Genomic DNA, 15,385 nt, shown 5'->3' with positions numbered 1-15,385 from the left:
GAGCGGGTTTTCTTATAGGGTTTGGGATTGGGTTGGACCGTTGAGAAAGGCGGTGCTCTAAACTGGGCTTGGTCCAGTCCACTCTAATCGATTTTCATGTTTACAACTTCTTCTTCTTTTTTCTTTTTCTTTTTCTTTTTTCTTTTTTTTTTTTTAAATTAAAAAAAAAAAAAAAAAAAAGCCCATGTTTGATACGCCAGATAGACATGCACAAACGATGTGGTTATAACCGCTAACCGTTTATAATTGTTAATAGTATAATTGCTTTCGTAACTACCTAAAGCGGAGCAGTTAATAATTTTAGGAGTAAAAATAGGCAGTTAATAACCACTAACCACTTATCATTTCCTTTATATAAATAATATAAAAATTTATATTATATATTTAATATAAAAACATAACACGCAATTTTCAAGGGTGAACGTCAAGTAAGTCGGGGTTGGAAATGGTGTTTCCGATCCTCGACCGTGCTTGTCGGTGAAGTCAAGTGACAAGGAATAATTTCGAAGAAATCAAACAATTCGAAACTGGGCTTGGTCCAGTCCACTCTAATCGATTTTCATGTTTACAACTTTTTTTTTTTTATATAAAAAAAGAAAAAAAAAAAAAAAGTGCCCTATTTAGTACGCGGAATAGCCATGTACAAATAATGCGGTTATAACCGTTAATCGTAAAACTGCTTTCGTAACTGTCTAAAGCGGAGCAGTTAGCAGTTTTAAGGCTAGAAATAGGCAGTTAATAATCGTTAACTACGTATTATTTAGAATAATATAAAACTTTATATTATATATTTAATATAAAAACGTCTATGGAGGTTTAAATTTTACCGGACTTAATGATTATTTGATCTCTCTCTCTCTCTCAAACTTACTGGCACATCTCTCCTCTTCCCCTCTCTCAGTCTCTCGTCTCCCAAAATTGGGCTGATCATTTTCTCAAGCACTGGAAAGATGCGCCAGTACTGTATTAAGCCTCTTAGGTGGGTCTAGTTAATTGCATATTTCCTCTCAAAAAAGATTTCTTGCCTTAGCTGTGGTGGTACATGTTTCCATAACATCTGCTAGTTTCTTTGATTTCTCTTGCAAGATCTAGCGATATATGTCCTGCAGGGAACTGGGGAAGAGCTTAAATTCTTGACTTTATTTTCCCTGTGATGCTAGGGTTTTAAATTCTTATAAAATAAAAAATAAAAATAAAAAAAAGCTAAAATTATTTAAAATAATCCCAAAAAGGAGGCTCAATGAAGGCTTAAAACACCATAAATAGGCTCAAAATTCCCTAAAAGCTCATACATAAAGTGGTTATCAACAGCTAGTAATTGATTTTAATAACCGTTAACCGTATCCGCTTATATAGGCATAATGCGGAATGAGTATTCTATTAGGAAAAAAAAAAATCGTTATCATTAGGAATGAAAGGGAATAGAAAAGAATAGTTATTCATATTCTTTAGTTTGATGACAAAAGATATGTCTTAATCGAAATTAAATTAAAATTACTAAGAAAAACCGATTTAATTTTTAGTTTTTCTTAAACTCAAATTAAAAAAGAAAAAGAAAAAGAAAGGTTTAATTGTTGTGGTTGGGGCCACCCACTGAAGTATCCAGGGGTGATGCGACCACCCCCGGCGCCATCAAGGTGGCCCTTGTCCATCCCTAATAAGCATTAGGAGTGGCCGCGACATGAATTGGAGGTGGCTTGTACTTCCAAATTTACCGGGGGCGGTGCGATCGCCCTCAGGTTCTACTGTGGGTGGTAGCCACATCAATTCAACATTTAAATCAATTTTTTTTTTTTTTTTTTTTTTTTTTTTTTTTTTTTTTTTTTTTTTTTTTTAAGGATTGAAGGGTTAAAATAAAATAAAAATGTGTGTGCATATGTTTTTTTTTCTTCTTTCGAAAAACGTTGTTTATTTCTTAAGAAATAGATATTCATCTTCGTAGCATAAAATGATACAAACTTTTGGATATAACTCACTCTTGAAAAGTGGCTTACAAGGGGATTGGAGGGTGCAGCTTATATACATATAGTTAAGATTAAACTTAAATCCATGTAGGACACAATAATTGTAACATACCACTATGCTTCTGCAGCCGGCGTCTATGGCGACTCATTCTATTGACTCTGACCTAATGGTAGCCATTTATATTTTGACGGCTCCACTCACCTATCAATATTTTTAATCCAGCCTATAGGTCGCTCATAGTGCATTGGCTGATCGCATGTAACATTATGGAAACACATTCTTTAAGAATGAATCTAAATTCTTTATCATGGAACAAAGTGATAACGAATATTCTCATTAATGTAGATTTAATGGATTGATTATCTAAAAGCTTCTGCCCATGCAACCAAATATCTAGGCTCATTACAAAACTGACCGTCTTGGAGAATCTCATGGGCCCATGCAACCACGTTGATATCTCGAATGTAGTCTCTCGACAGATTTTCTTTGTGGGTTGGGGATAGAACCGAGTTCTCAGCAGATTTTCGATTATAAACTCAGCCTCCATTGGCCTATAACAATTCCTTTCGTTTATAAAGTAGATAACAAAAAAAAGAGCCATGCGTTGATTTTGGACTTTTCAATTCCATTCCTAAGTAAAGGAGCGTCACTATTTAGTGTGAATTTTGTGGGTTGGGGATAGAATTGAGTTCTGAGTATTCATTCTTTGGAGGATGTTTTCAATTTTGATTTATTTTATCTTGTTCTTCGGCCTTTATTGTCAAAACTTACCAGTGGCGTACGTAGCAACGGTGGAGGAACCGTTGGTGGCGTGGGTATTCTGTTGTGCCAAAACCCTATAGAAGTTATTTTTTTTGTTTTTGGTTAACGAGGAGAATATTGTATATAGACTTTTTGTTAACACGAGTAATGTTATACATCACCTTCATCCTCCAAAGTGTAAATGGCGTGGTCCCCCATAATATTTGGTGTACGAAGACTTACTTTTTGGTTGGAAGACTACACCGCGTAAGCTTTGGAGGGATAGACGATAATGTATATCATTACTCGTAGGCCCGCTTAGGCATCCCATTATTTATGCAACCCACTCTACAATAGCTGTAATATCATTTGTATCTACACAACTAAACAGTAAAATCGTTTTTTAAAAGATTGAAGATTAAAAATTTAATTTCTTCTATTAAATTATGCATTCTCACATGATATATGCTATTTTTATTGTTATGTTTTTAATGCCATGAGTAGACTTGTTTTAAATATTACAAGTGTTGAAATGTTTATAATTTAAGTTTTGTCACTCAACAATGGGTAGTTATCTTAATTTGAATGAATAATTTATTTTATGTTATATGCTAAAGTCTCAACTTTTTTTTTTTTTTCAAGTGATTTTAACCTCAATCGTTCTTAATCTCGATTGGGGGTATTACTTGCTGAACCTTTCACTCATTTGTTTTTTTCCACTTCAGGTTATGCAGCTATCAAGCTAGGCGGCCGGAATGCGTAAGCTATGGGAGGATTACTATCCATTGCATGCTGAGTATTCTTTAAGTAAAATTTTAAGAAGTGCATTGGGCACCATTATGACACACATGAATAATGTTATAAACCATACTTTTATTTCACCCCTATTGAAATAACAATGCTAATCAACTATTTAAACAATTATTGTGAAAATATATATATATATATATATAGATTTTATTTTGCTACATGTTTTTTCTTATTAAGTTCTTCACCTATGGTGTCTTTTACTTTCCATTGATGTATAATCACATTAAAAAAAAAAAAAAAAATTAATTAATTGATTTGAAGTGGTTTATTCGAGATCTTGAGGAAAATATTTTATATTGAAACAACTAACACGTAAATTGGGTTGTCGACGGCCGCTCTTAGTTTATTTCTAGTCAAGTTTTAACACTACATCTGATCTGCCAAATATTTCCTTCTAACTTGGCTAACTTCAAACCTTAAATCATAAAGTAATGTTATATACTACACTCTCATTTTACTTTGACAATTATGCCCATCCACCCTTAATTTTATTTTATTTTTTTAACAGTAGTTGATCTAATAGCTGATGGACAGTATCACATCAACCCAATAAGATCAGGGTAGGCAATGACATAGCAATGAATTTATTTTTGAGGGGTCGAACTAAAAATGTAATAATTAATTAATTTTTTTTTCTCTTTATATATTATATTACACTATATACAAAATATATGATAAACACAATTAAAAAAAAATTAAATAGCAGTAAAAATACTGTTGCATGTTCCTTCGAACTCCAAAACACAAAAACAAGGAAAAAATGAATTGAATGGAAGCGTGTGCAGAGAGTCAAACGGCCTTTATTTTTTAAAGAGAAAAAAAAAAATGAGTTTGTAGAGAAAGAAATTGATAAAATAATAATAATAATAATTAAAAAAAAGCCTTCAAGAAAAAACGCTTACAAGGACCATATCAACCCATTGTTTATGAGTTCTCTTTACAAATCTAATTTTTCAAAAACGCTTTTGTAGGGCCTTTGCCCCCACCGGTTCCCATATGGCTGTGCTACTGGTTGAGATAGAAATATATAGTAACTCAAAAGTCAAAACCATGTTCTGTTAGCAATATATTTAATTAAATGCTAATTAAAAATGTAAATAAGCTGCATAATAATTAATTATATAAATACTTTCTGTCATTATTTTGACCAAGCGAAATGAAGAAATTTTTTTTTTTTTGGAACAATCAAAGAGTCTAAAAATAAAATTTAGAGAGGTTCTTTTGATCTATGTTTACCAGTGCCAATAAATGGTTACACATAGCTCTTATATATAGGTAGGTTAGAGACCCTCAATCAATATCGGTTAAATTGATTGCTGATTTTTCTCCTTCCAAAGAATATAATCAAAATAATATCAGAATAATATCTAAATGGATCGATTCCCATGAATCATTTAGAAGGAATAAGGCATATTGAATACTATAATTACAGATGTGGCATATGGACATATATATATATATATATATATGAAATTTCTTACATTCTTCCACTTCGCCCTTAATGACACATATAATTCCTTAGAGATTGGATATTTAAGACCCATATATAGGAAAATAGATTCAATGGTTAATTTGAAAAAAAAAAAAAAATTGTTAAAATTGTGTCAAAAGTTATACAACAATCATGTCTATAGACCAAATAAAAAGAAACTAAGCAAAAAATAAATTAATGAGTTTCATATACTCCACGTGACTTTATACTTTCATATTTATCTTCCTTAATTAATAAAAATCAAAATAGAATAATATCTAAATATCACCCTTTTTTTTTTCTTTGTTGTTCTTCATTTGTTCTTTTTAAATGAGTGGATCCACTCTATCTTTATCGCTTGCCAGATCAAAAGAACAATGATTCCAATACACAGACATAGCTGACTCTTGCATTTGAATGATCATCTGCATGATGTACACAAATCAAAACTTCATAACAAGTTCACATATATACATCAAATTCATTATAACAAAAATCTCATATCACCCAACTTAGAATTATGCTTTTAAATGACCCAATACCAAACATACATACTCCCAATTATACATGTTAGAAAATACGGAAAATATAATATATATTTTCCGTATATTCTAACAATACATAACTTTATTATAAAACCCAATACAAGCTATATTCACATAACCCAAAATATAATAAAATTAGGCATTTGAAAGCACTCTTTTTTTCCTTCTAAAAAATATAAAACTTACTCCAAATTTTGCCTTGGGAAAAAATCCAAGTACTTTCAAAACACCCTTTGCCCCAGACCACTCTTTGTGCCCACCTAGAAATGGCTGCAGCACATCATCACACAAGATTTCTTTGTATTATTTTCCAAATACTGAAGGACTTTCTCTTCCTCTGTCTGATCAAACTCCACGTTTGAGCAGCAAAAGAATGCTTTCTTCTTAAGCTTCAAATCAACTTTTTCCTTTTCCTTTTCCTTTTCGGTTGTCTTCTTCTCCTTCTCCTCCGGAGCCCCACCGGCCAAGCTCACGCTTGAGCAACAAATCCAGAATGACTTCTTGGAGGAAAACCTTCCTCTTTTCTTCTTGATCTTATCTTCCTTGATCAGCTCGCCGGTTTGAACAGCTTGATCCATTAGATTGACTGCTTCAGAGGATGAGCAAAACTCTATCCCTCCACTACCTTATAAACAAAGTGTTTTGCTCATGAAAGAAGCCCACACACGATAATACTAAGTTATAATTTTTTTTTTGGGATAATTACACTTAACCTCCCTGATTTATCGACGGTGTGGCGATTTACCCTCCAATGTATCAAAATTGGTACATGACCCCCCCGAACTTGCCAACGTGTGGCAAAATCAACCTTCCGTCCAATCGACCGTTCGTTTGGACGGAAAATCGGTCACGTGCAAGTCACGTGACCGTTTAAGACAGAGACCCTCCCCAAGTCACGTGACTTGCACGTGACTGACTTTCCGTCCTAACGAACGGTCGATTGGACGGAAGGTTGATTTTGCCACACGTTGGCAAGTTCTGGGGATCATGTACCAATTTTGGTACATTGGGGAGTAAATCGTCACACCGTAGATAAATCATGGGGGTTAAGTGTAATTATCCCTTCTTCTTTTTAAGCGGTATCTATGGTATGGGAAATGACGGAGATCGTATTTTTGTCTAAAATTAATAGATTTGTACGTCAGCGATACGTAACACCATCAAAATAATATATATTATTTTGAGGTTTTTTTTTTTTAAAAAAAAAAAAATTAAATTTAAGATGAAGATAGAGATAAAGATGACATCACCACCAAAACACCCGTCCACAACACTCAATCAATCGTTTATAGTACTCCGAAATAATAAAATAAAGGGTAGCAATCTATTTAAATCACGACAAGTGTCTTAATTTATTATTATTTTTTTTAAAAAAAAAATCAACAATTAAATATTTTTAACTTTGGCTCAATGTATGAAGTAGATGACCCTGATTGGAACATTTGGAGCATCTTCGAAACGTTCAAGGAAAATTCTAGTACTGTTGATCCAATAGTAAACTAAATGTTTGAAGTACGACACCAACGTTTGACCTGCTTGAAATGCAATTTTAACTTACTTTTCACATCATCCAACCTTATTCACCCAACCCATGCTTATAAAAGAACCTCTCACAACCTTTAGACCCCATTCCTCACACATGCATTCCCGCCATTTCAATCCTTGAAAGATAAAAATTATAGAGAGAATAAAGTGATTTTTGTGTTGTTTCATCTTAATTAAGGTAGGCAGTAGATTTTATACTCGTTTTTCATGTGGTTGGTATTTTGTCTATGTGATTTACCATGCTTTTTATGAGCTTTAAGCGTACCATGATGATTTCATAATTTATCTCTTTTAAAATAAAATAATTTTCTAAAAAGTTTAGGACTTGCTCTCATTTTTTACGAACTCTCAAGTTAATATGATTTAGCATATTTTTATAGAGTTACTATAAGCTTAGGTTAAGCTAAAACATGGTTTATGTTCTCTCAAAGTTATCTTGAATTCAAATGCTACCACTGCTGTCAAATATTCAAATGAAGATAAACTCAAGACTTCAGCAAACCAGGATGAAGATAGGATTAGTTAATCCTAACAGTTTTACAGATATTAAGCTCATTTGTATTTTGAATTTATTAGCTTGTAATCTCTAGTTATCTTATGTAACTAATTCTTACATATATTCAAACCCTTAACCATGATTATGGTAAAGTAGAACAATCCAAATAATTGAAGATAACTTTGAGAGAGTTATCAAGTATCTCTAACAGTTTGGATAGGAATCTCGAGTTTTTCATGTATTCTAACACCCTTCAAACGTTCATTATATTTGACCAAACGTTATACTCTAATTAGTTGAACACTCGACCTCGATACTGAACATTTGATAGTGACCAGATGTTGCCAAATTTGTACTGACATTGTAAATTCCTAAACTTATAAATTATGATTATAAAATAATTAATACTTTAAAGGGTGTAAACTAAGTTTCCCTTAAATAATTTATTGTCAGGTGAGGCCTTACTCCTCAAACACTAATATAGAACATGGAGTAATTCTACATGTACATGTCATATAAATGTTTATAAAGTGTCCATCAAATAATGAGATGACTTTTAAAATTAATATTTGATCAAATTCATCATTTGATCAATCACATGCCTAATAGTAATTTTAAAAGTCATATTATTATTTGATGAATACTTGATGGACATTTATATAATACGTAGAATTACTCCATAACAAGCCTAGTAAATTCTCTGATTTTTTATTTCCTTTTAATATATATATATATGGGATAATTGCACCGTTAGTCTCTGTGGTATGTCATAATTATTTTTCACTCCCTATGGTTTAAAAAGTTCATGAGAAGTCCTTGTAGTATGCAATAATTACATTTTACTCCATAGGTCGATTTTTCGTCCATAATTTTGATGGAATCTGTTAGTCCTACACGTCAGCGACACGTGTCGTCATCTTATTGGCGACACGTGTCTATCTTAATAAAAAAAAATATTAAAAAATAAATAAACTTACTTTAAAAAAAAAAAAACAACAAAAAAAAGAAGAAGAAAAAAGGGCAGGCTTGGGGTGGCCTTCGTACTAGGGGTGGCCTTCGGGCCACCCTCGGCGGCCACTGGGGCTGGCGCGTGGCCAACCCAAGCCTGCCATTTTTTCTTCTTTTTTTTTTTGTTTTTTTTTTTAAAAAAAATAAGTTTATTTATTTATTTTTTAATAAATTTATATTTTTTTATTCAGATGGACACGTCTCGCTATTTTATTGGCAACATGTGGCGCTGACGTGTAAGGTTAATAGATTCCGTCAAAATGGTGGACGGAAAATCGACCCAGGGAAAAAAATGTAATTATTGCATACCACAGTGACCTCCATGAACTTTTTAAACCATAGAGAGTAAAAAATAATTATGACATACCACAGGGATCAACGTTGCAATTATATATATATATATATATATATATATATGATCAGGGAGTTTATTTGCACACGCCTATCCTTAGAGGATTCCAATGGATTATCTTTTTGCCCTTTTTTTTATCCTCAGTTATCTTGTTTAGGTCACTAGCAGAGACTCCCCTCCCCCTGTTTCCTCTTCTTCTTCGTAACCCATCCCCTCCCAATTTCCTTCCTTCACCAGACGAGACCGATTGAGAGAGAAATGAGAGTGGACCGAGTGGTTCAGCAAGAGAGAGAATGGGTGTGTGAGTTTTGATTATTATTTGGATTTGGGTTTGCTCTTTGGGTTGTTTCCGCAACCGGTTGGAGGATGGGTATGGGATTTGGCCGGTTGTATACGAATGCGTGAATTTAAGTTGAATTAGTTTTGTTTTTTAAAAGGGTGTCGTTTGAACTTTTCTGGTATTTGGGAATTCAGTTGCAGTTTTAGCACGTTGTTTAAGGAATCTGGAGGAGTAAGAAGGGTTTGGGGTTCAATTCGTGTTGAATTTAAAGAGGCTTTAGTCGGCCTTGAGTTTCCCTTTTGGCGTCTGCTTCCTGTTGGCTATGGGGGATTTTGAGTCTATGATTCCGGAATTAAAAGAAGAAGAAAACTAATTGCCTTTAAAGTAATAAAAATAAATAAATAAAGCATATCTAGATAATATAGAGTTAACGATAGATAATTGGATTTACGGTGTCTCTCTTTAGCTAAATTAGATAAAGTGAATTTTGGTTAGCTATTTTAAATTGTAATTGGGGAGTGCTCTAAGTTGTAAATAGGGTAATGCCCGTTTTACGTTTAAGGTGAGACCGATACCCAGTTGAAAAGTGGATATCAAAGAATCAAAAGGGCAAAGCTCTCCTCCTCCATACCATGTTTGGTTATCATCCGCTCTGAAATGCCATATTGTCACTTGTAAGTCACGCAGTCCCTCTCTACAACCCCTTCCTGAAACTGGGTTTGCTCCAAGCTTAATTTTTTCTTTCTTATCTGAATTGTTTTTGAATGAAATCATTACTTTGATTGGTGAGAAAATTGAGGAAAGAAACAGGAAAAAAAAATTAAAGTTCAAATGCCATTTTGTTCTAATGTTATTTTTGCTCCAGTACCAAGTAGAAATGGGAAAATGGAAAGCCCATCTCCAGTGAGCCTCATGTTAGGTTCAGTTTGATTTCTTTACTTTCATGGGTTTAGCTTGGGTTTAACTTCTGCCACCTCCTTTACTACTGTTATCCTCTTTTCTTATTTATCTTATGATGCATGACACGGGAGGAGTGCTTTAGTGATTTAAAAGGCAGACTATGGATAATATTGGAGAATAATTGGAAAGAAGGTGGCCGAGTTTCAATACTGAATTTTATGTCATTATAAAGAAATGGTTTTGAACGCATCATGCGATTGATTGTGTTTAATACATTGCAGGTTTGATAATCTTGATTTGATGATTCCCCCCCCCCCCCCAAAAAAAAAAGGGTTTTAAAGAGTTGTTGGAAAACCATCTACAATACTTAAAGAGGAGAAAGTTGGCATTAAATGCCATCTGATATTAATATGTTTACAGTATGAAATGAAATAATGTTGCAATTGTATATCTAAATTTTTTGAATGATTTTATCAAATCAATGTATATGATACGTGTGAGGCTATTATAACCACCTGTATTTAAGGGAAAACCTCATTTGGTTACTGATAAAAAAAAAAAAAAAAATGTTAGACCAATTTTCTAATCATATGCATTTCTTAGAATGGTTAATCCAATTCTATGTCTCTGATGATGTACTATTGAAGTATGACGTTTTGGTGATGTTCTATAAGTCAGGAAACACATAAAGTTGTATTAATGCCCTTCACCCATGCCAATTATTTTTTTCTATGACACAAATACTCCGAAGCACACCTAGGCATGGATAGATTGATAAATAGGTTTGTATGTGTGTGGGTGTGTGAGCGTGTGTATTATTTGTCAAAGAATGATATGAATGCTATCATGTGACTTAAGCATCAGATTGTTGCTTACTTTATAATTTGTGATTAAGGTTTATTTTTAACCACTCATTTGAACTTCTATCAGGAGATTCTCTATTTTACAGCCTCCTCCCATTCATGTTCCAACCACGTTTTCAGGGCCATTTTTTGGTTATGTGGTGGAATACACACAATGCCACTCAAGCACAGTGCAGTTGAATCATCCTGTAGCTGTGCTGAAGAACATGTCTTCCTCATTTTGCCTTGTTAGTTCCTTTCCGAGAGTTCATCCTTTTGCAGCCTTACAAATCTGTCTTGATGTGGGAGATGCATTTGATTCTAGTGAGTGTCTCCGGCCAAAAGTTTCTGAGAACCATATTTTGAATGAGGAACACATAGTTGGTTACAGTGACTCTGAAGAAACCATAGAAGACCATAAGGAAAGGCAAAGACGAAGAAAGATAGGATTAGCAAACAAGGGGAGAGTGCCATGGAACAAAGGCAAGAAGCATAGTGCAGGTAACCGCATTTTAGATGGGACATCATCTCTATCAAAATTCTTGCTGAACGTACAGTTCTATTACACATACCAATATTTTTATTAATTCTGAAGTGCCAATATACTATATAATGCAGAGAGTCGTGAGCGCATTAAGAGAAGAACAATAGAAGCCTTGAGAGACCCCAAGGTGAAGTCATGTAAGATTCAGTTAACTTTAGGATCTTTGTCTTTTGCACAGTTTGCTGTTTAACCAGTAGGTAATGTTTAATATCAAAAGGCAGAACCATAGAATTGTTTCTGCAGATTTTTGGATCTTCATTGTGTTCATAGTTTTCTACTGTACTTTTCAGTGTAAAAAGAGCAAACTTTTTGCATTATAACACTAAGGAAATTCTTTGGATCCCATTTCCTTGCTTCCTTTATTCTTTATTTGTTAGTAGGTACTATGCACCTTACAAATTTTTTTTTTTTTTTTAATTAGCTAATTCGTTTTTTACCTAACACTTATTTCCCCTTCTCTTCCTTAACAATTTTCAGGTTAGGAAGAAGATGTCTGAACATCCACGTCCTCACAGGTACTACTTGTATCTTACAATCTTTCATATTTATTTTCCTCAACAAAAATGTTCAAGTATTCTCTGTTTAAAACCTAATACTGGGTTAGACTTTGGTTGTGTGGCATGTAAAGTTGATAAATTCTTAAAAGCTTACATCCAAGTGTGAGTATGCTGGATTTAATTTAATTTTTTTTTTTTTTCTATTATATATGAAAAACAAAATAGATTTAGGAGAAGGTAAGGATTTAAAGAGTTCTACATTGAAGAATGGAGAGACAGGAAAATAGGAAGGAAAAAAAAAAAAAAAAGACTTCCAGTCGAATTACTTCAAGAATGATCGTTGTGGATGTTAGTCGGTAGCGGATGTTAGTTGGTTAATAGACATACGGGTATTTGGATGAATATAAGGATGATAGGCGTCTAATAATAGCCATTTTATGTTTTTGGCTAGGCTAAGAAATGTTGAAGTTCTAACACTTACTACTTGCTAGATTAAGTGCCTCTGTGGGGGTCACATATGTTAACTCTGTTTGTGAATTGAATGAAATTTAGGGTTGATTTCTTTACCAAAGAAGTATGATTGTGGAAATTTTTTATTCATATAATTAGATTGAAAGAGAAACCAGATTGACAAGAACTATTTTCCCTGGGACATTTGTCTGGATAAAAGGCTTGAGCTTTGTATTGTAAACATACAATTCACTTGGTACCTCTAAGATGGACCTCCAAGGCATTTTCTTAGATTTTAAGCATTTCGTTAATTAAAGAAGAAGAAGAAGAAGAAAGAAAGAAAGAAAAAAATGTTGTAGGATTGTCTAAGGTTTGGTGAGCAAGTTCTTGCGACCAAGATGAAATTTCTTGTGGCTAGTAGAATTTAATCTTCCTTGGTTCTAGATTCACCTTAAGCTTAAAGGTATACTTGAAATTGAGGTCTATTTTTGACTCAACTCATCTATGTATGCTCGATAGGTGTCTTACTACTTAAGTTTTGTTGACCTCTAACATGAGTCCAACACTGTCTACTTTTTTGTAGTGTTCATATCAAGGCAAAAATAAGCTCTTCAGTTCGACGTGTTTGGCAAGAGCGTTTGAAATTGAAACGGTTAAGGGAAAGGTTTGTTTCGTCATGGGCAGAAAGTATAGCAAAAGCAGCTAAGAAAGGAGGGCCCGATCAGCAAGAGCTAGAATGGGGTAGCTATGATAAGATAAAACAACAAATGGCCCTCCAACAGCTTCGTTGGGTTGTTGACAACAAGGCAAAGGCAAAGCGGATGGCAAAGGCAAGAGCAGAGAAACTCATTCTTTCATGGGAAGAAAGCATAGCAAAAGCGGCTAAGAAAGGGGGGAGTGGCCAACAAGAGTTAGAGTGGGATAGTTATAATAAGATAAAACAAGAAATGGTTCTCCAACAGCTTCAGTGGGCTGCTGAAAAGGCAAAGGTAAAGGAAAAGACAAAGTTAAGAGCAAGGCTTGCTCAAAAGAGAAAAGCACAGGAAGGGAAGGCAAGAGCAAGAGGAGAGATTAATAGAAAGACAAACAGAAAATCAAAGGAAGACAAAGATGACTTGGCAGTTGCCGAAGAGTCAAAACTTGAGCAGAAACTAATAAAGGTAATTGCCCAGGAGACCTCATGGATTTAAACTGTGATTTTCAAGAATAACGTATTTAACGATTTAGGGCCTGTAATAAATACAATATCATTAAGCTTCTCATGGTTGTGAGTGGATAACTAGGTAAATGAGGGAATTGTTTTAGAACTGGACTAGTAATTGAATGGTAAAAGTGTTGCTTCAGCTTCACATATAATGGCATAATTTAGGGGGGGACCTGGGACCTGTGCTAACTAATTAATTTTCTTTTGACCCTTTGAACTAAACTGCTTATGTGATTTCTAAATCTGATTATCAGTTTGTTTGGGTTCCATGCATTGTATTTCTATCTTATTAATCTGATTCTATAATACTTTTCCAGGTTGTGTTGTTTTAATGAACTATTTTCCATCTTGTCTTTAGATTCTGACAAAGAAATCCATAAATTGTCAAGTTGTTGGTCGAGGAGACACAGTGGTTTCACATTTTGGAGCTCTGGAGAAATTGGACCTAGAACACATAAAGAGAGAAAAAATGCGAAGAGAAGTTTCACTAGCCGATCAGATCCAAGCTGTTAGAAAGAAAAAAGCAGAATCCACAGCTAGAGAAGTTCTCTCAGCATCATCCTCTGAATGCTGATCCAATGAAAAGTATAGGTTTCCACTGCTTTCACAAACTGTGGAAACCTGACGTATGGAAGACAAGGTGATCACTCTTTCTAATTTTGACCATTTTCTAGTTTCTGCTATGTAGCTGTACTCCTATTTGAGTTAGTTTTAAGATCTCGATTCTTATTTCTTCTCCCATGCATCAATGTCAATTTGTTGTCTACTTATTTTGGCATGTTCTAATGATGCAACCACTGTGAGGTCAGTTTCCAGTTTTTTTTTTTTTTTTATTATTATTATTATTATTATTATTATTTTAATAAGAAACCAATTTCATTAATAATAATAATAAAAAAAGGTAAGACGCTCTTTAGTACACTGAGAGTATACAAAGGAAACACCTAAATAGAGAAAGAAAAGCAAGCGAGAAAAGTAGCAAAATTAAAAGACCGAGTGGACATAAGCTGCAATCATAAAGTACAATGTATGGTAGAACGAGGATAAAATCTCTTTCAAAGTACTTTCCAAATCCTCAAAGTTCATATTGTTTTTTTTTCCTCCATAAGCACCAAAAGAGGCAAATAGACATCATTTTTCAAACTGTAGTGCTCTGTGGCCTTCCAAAGGACCACCAACAAGCAAGCAAGTCGATAACCCGTCTATGCATAATTCAAGACATCCGTAAACGGCTGAAGAGAGAACTCTACAAAGCAAAAGCTACGTCGCAGCAGCTGGATATAATCTCATGTTCACTTGCATGAAATTATGAAACGTATGATGTTTTCTTCTCTATATTGCATTAAAGGATTACGACAATTGTGTAAAATTCTAATGCCCTGATCAGTTGTATCTGATGTTTCGACGGCTTTAACAAATCATGACCTTTCATCAAGTAATGTTGATGCCAACACCAAAATGTATTCCAGTTTCAAATAACAAGATTTTGCAACAGCATATATCGGAGCAAAAGTAGTGAGTTCAAACTTTGTCTTAGTTTGAATATTTCACGTACTGAGCCTCACTTATGATGTGAGAGTTTGAGTTTATATGTGCGGGAAAGTGTTAAAGTAACACAATAAAAAAATTATTATTATTATTGAAATAATTGCGTAAAAGAAATATTATTATTATTTGAAAGAGATGCAATCAACATGGGAATGTAAAAATAGGGATTTGATTCTTACACTACACC

At 33.7% G+C, this 15,385-nt stretch overlaps 1 protein-coding gene across 2 annotated transcripts; it reads left to right on the top strand.

The window, feature by feature from the left end:
* Positions 1-9,034: 9,034 nt before the first annotated feature.
* On the top strand, positions 9,035-14,391 carry LOC133875992 (uncharacterized). 2 transcript variants are annotated; one of them, XM_062314286.1, is made up of 6 exons: positions 9,035-9,887; positions 11,097-11,456; positions 11,574-11,626; positions 11,977-12,014; positions 13,030-13,606; positions 14,009-14,391. In XM_062314286.1, the coding sequence occupies exons 2-6, from the start codon at positions 11,183-11,185 to the stop codon at positions 14,222-14,224; spliced, it is 1,158 nt and encodes a 385-aa protein (XP_062170270.1). In that variant the 5' UTR covers positions 9,035-9,887; positions 11,097-11,182; the 3' UTR covers positions 14,225-14,391. The 2 variants fall into 2 exon arrangements, with proteins under 2 accessions (XP_062170270.1, XP_062170268.1); XM_062314284.1 differs by having other exon boundaries at positions 11,044-11,456.
* The last annotated feature ends 994 nt before the right edge of the window (positions 14,392-15,385 follow it).

Source organism: Alnus glutinosa, chromosome 8, assembly GCF_958979055.1.
Source record: "Alnus glutinosa chromosome 8, dhAlnGlut1.1, whole genome shotgun sequence".
In the NCBI taxonomy this organism is placed as follows: Eukaryota; Viridiplantae; Streptophyta; class Magnoliopsida; order Fagales; family Betulaceae; genus Alnus; species Alnus glutinosa.
Note: the sequence above shows the minus strand (reverse complement) of the source record. Positions and strands in the feature narration are given on the sequence as shown.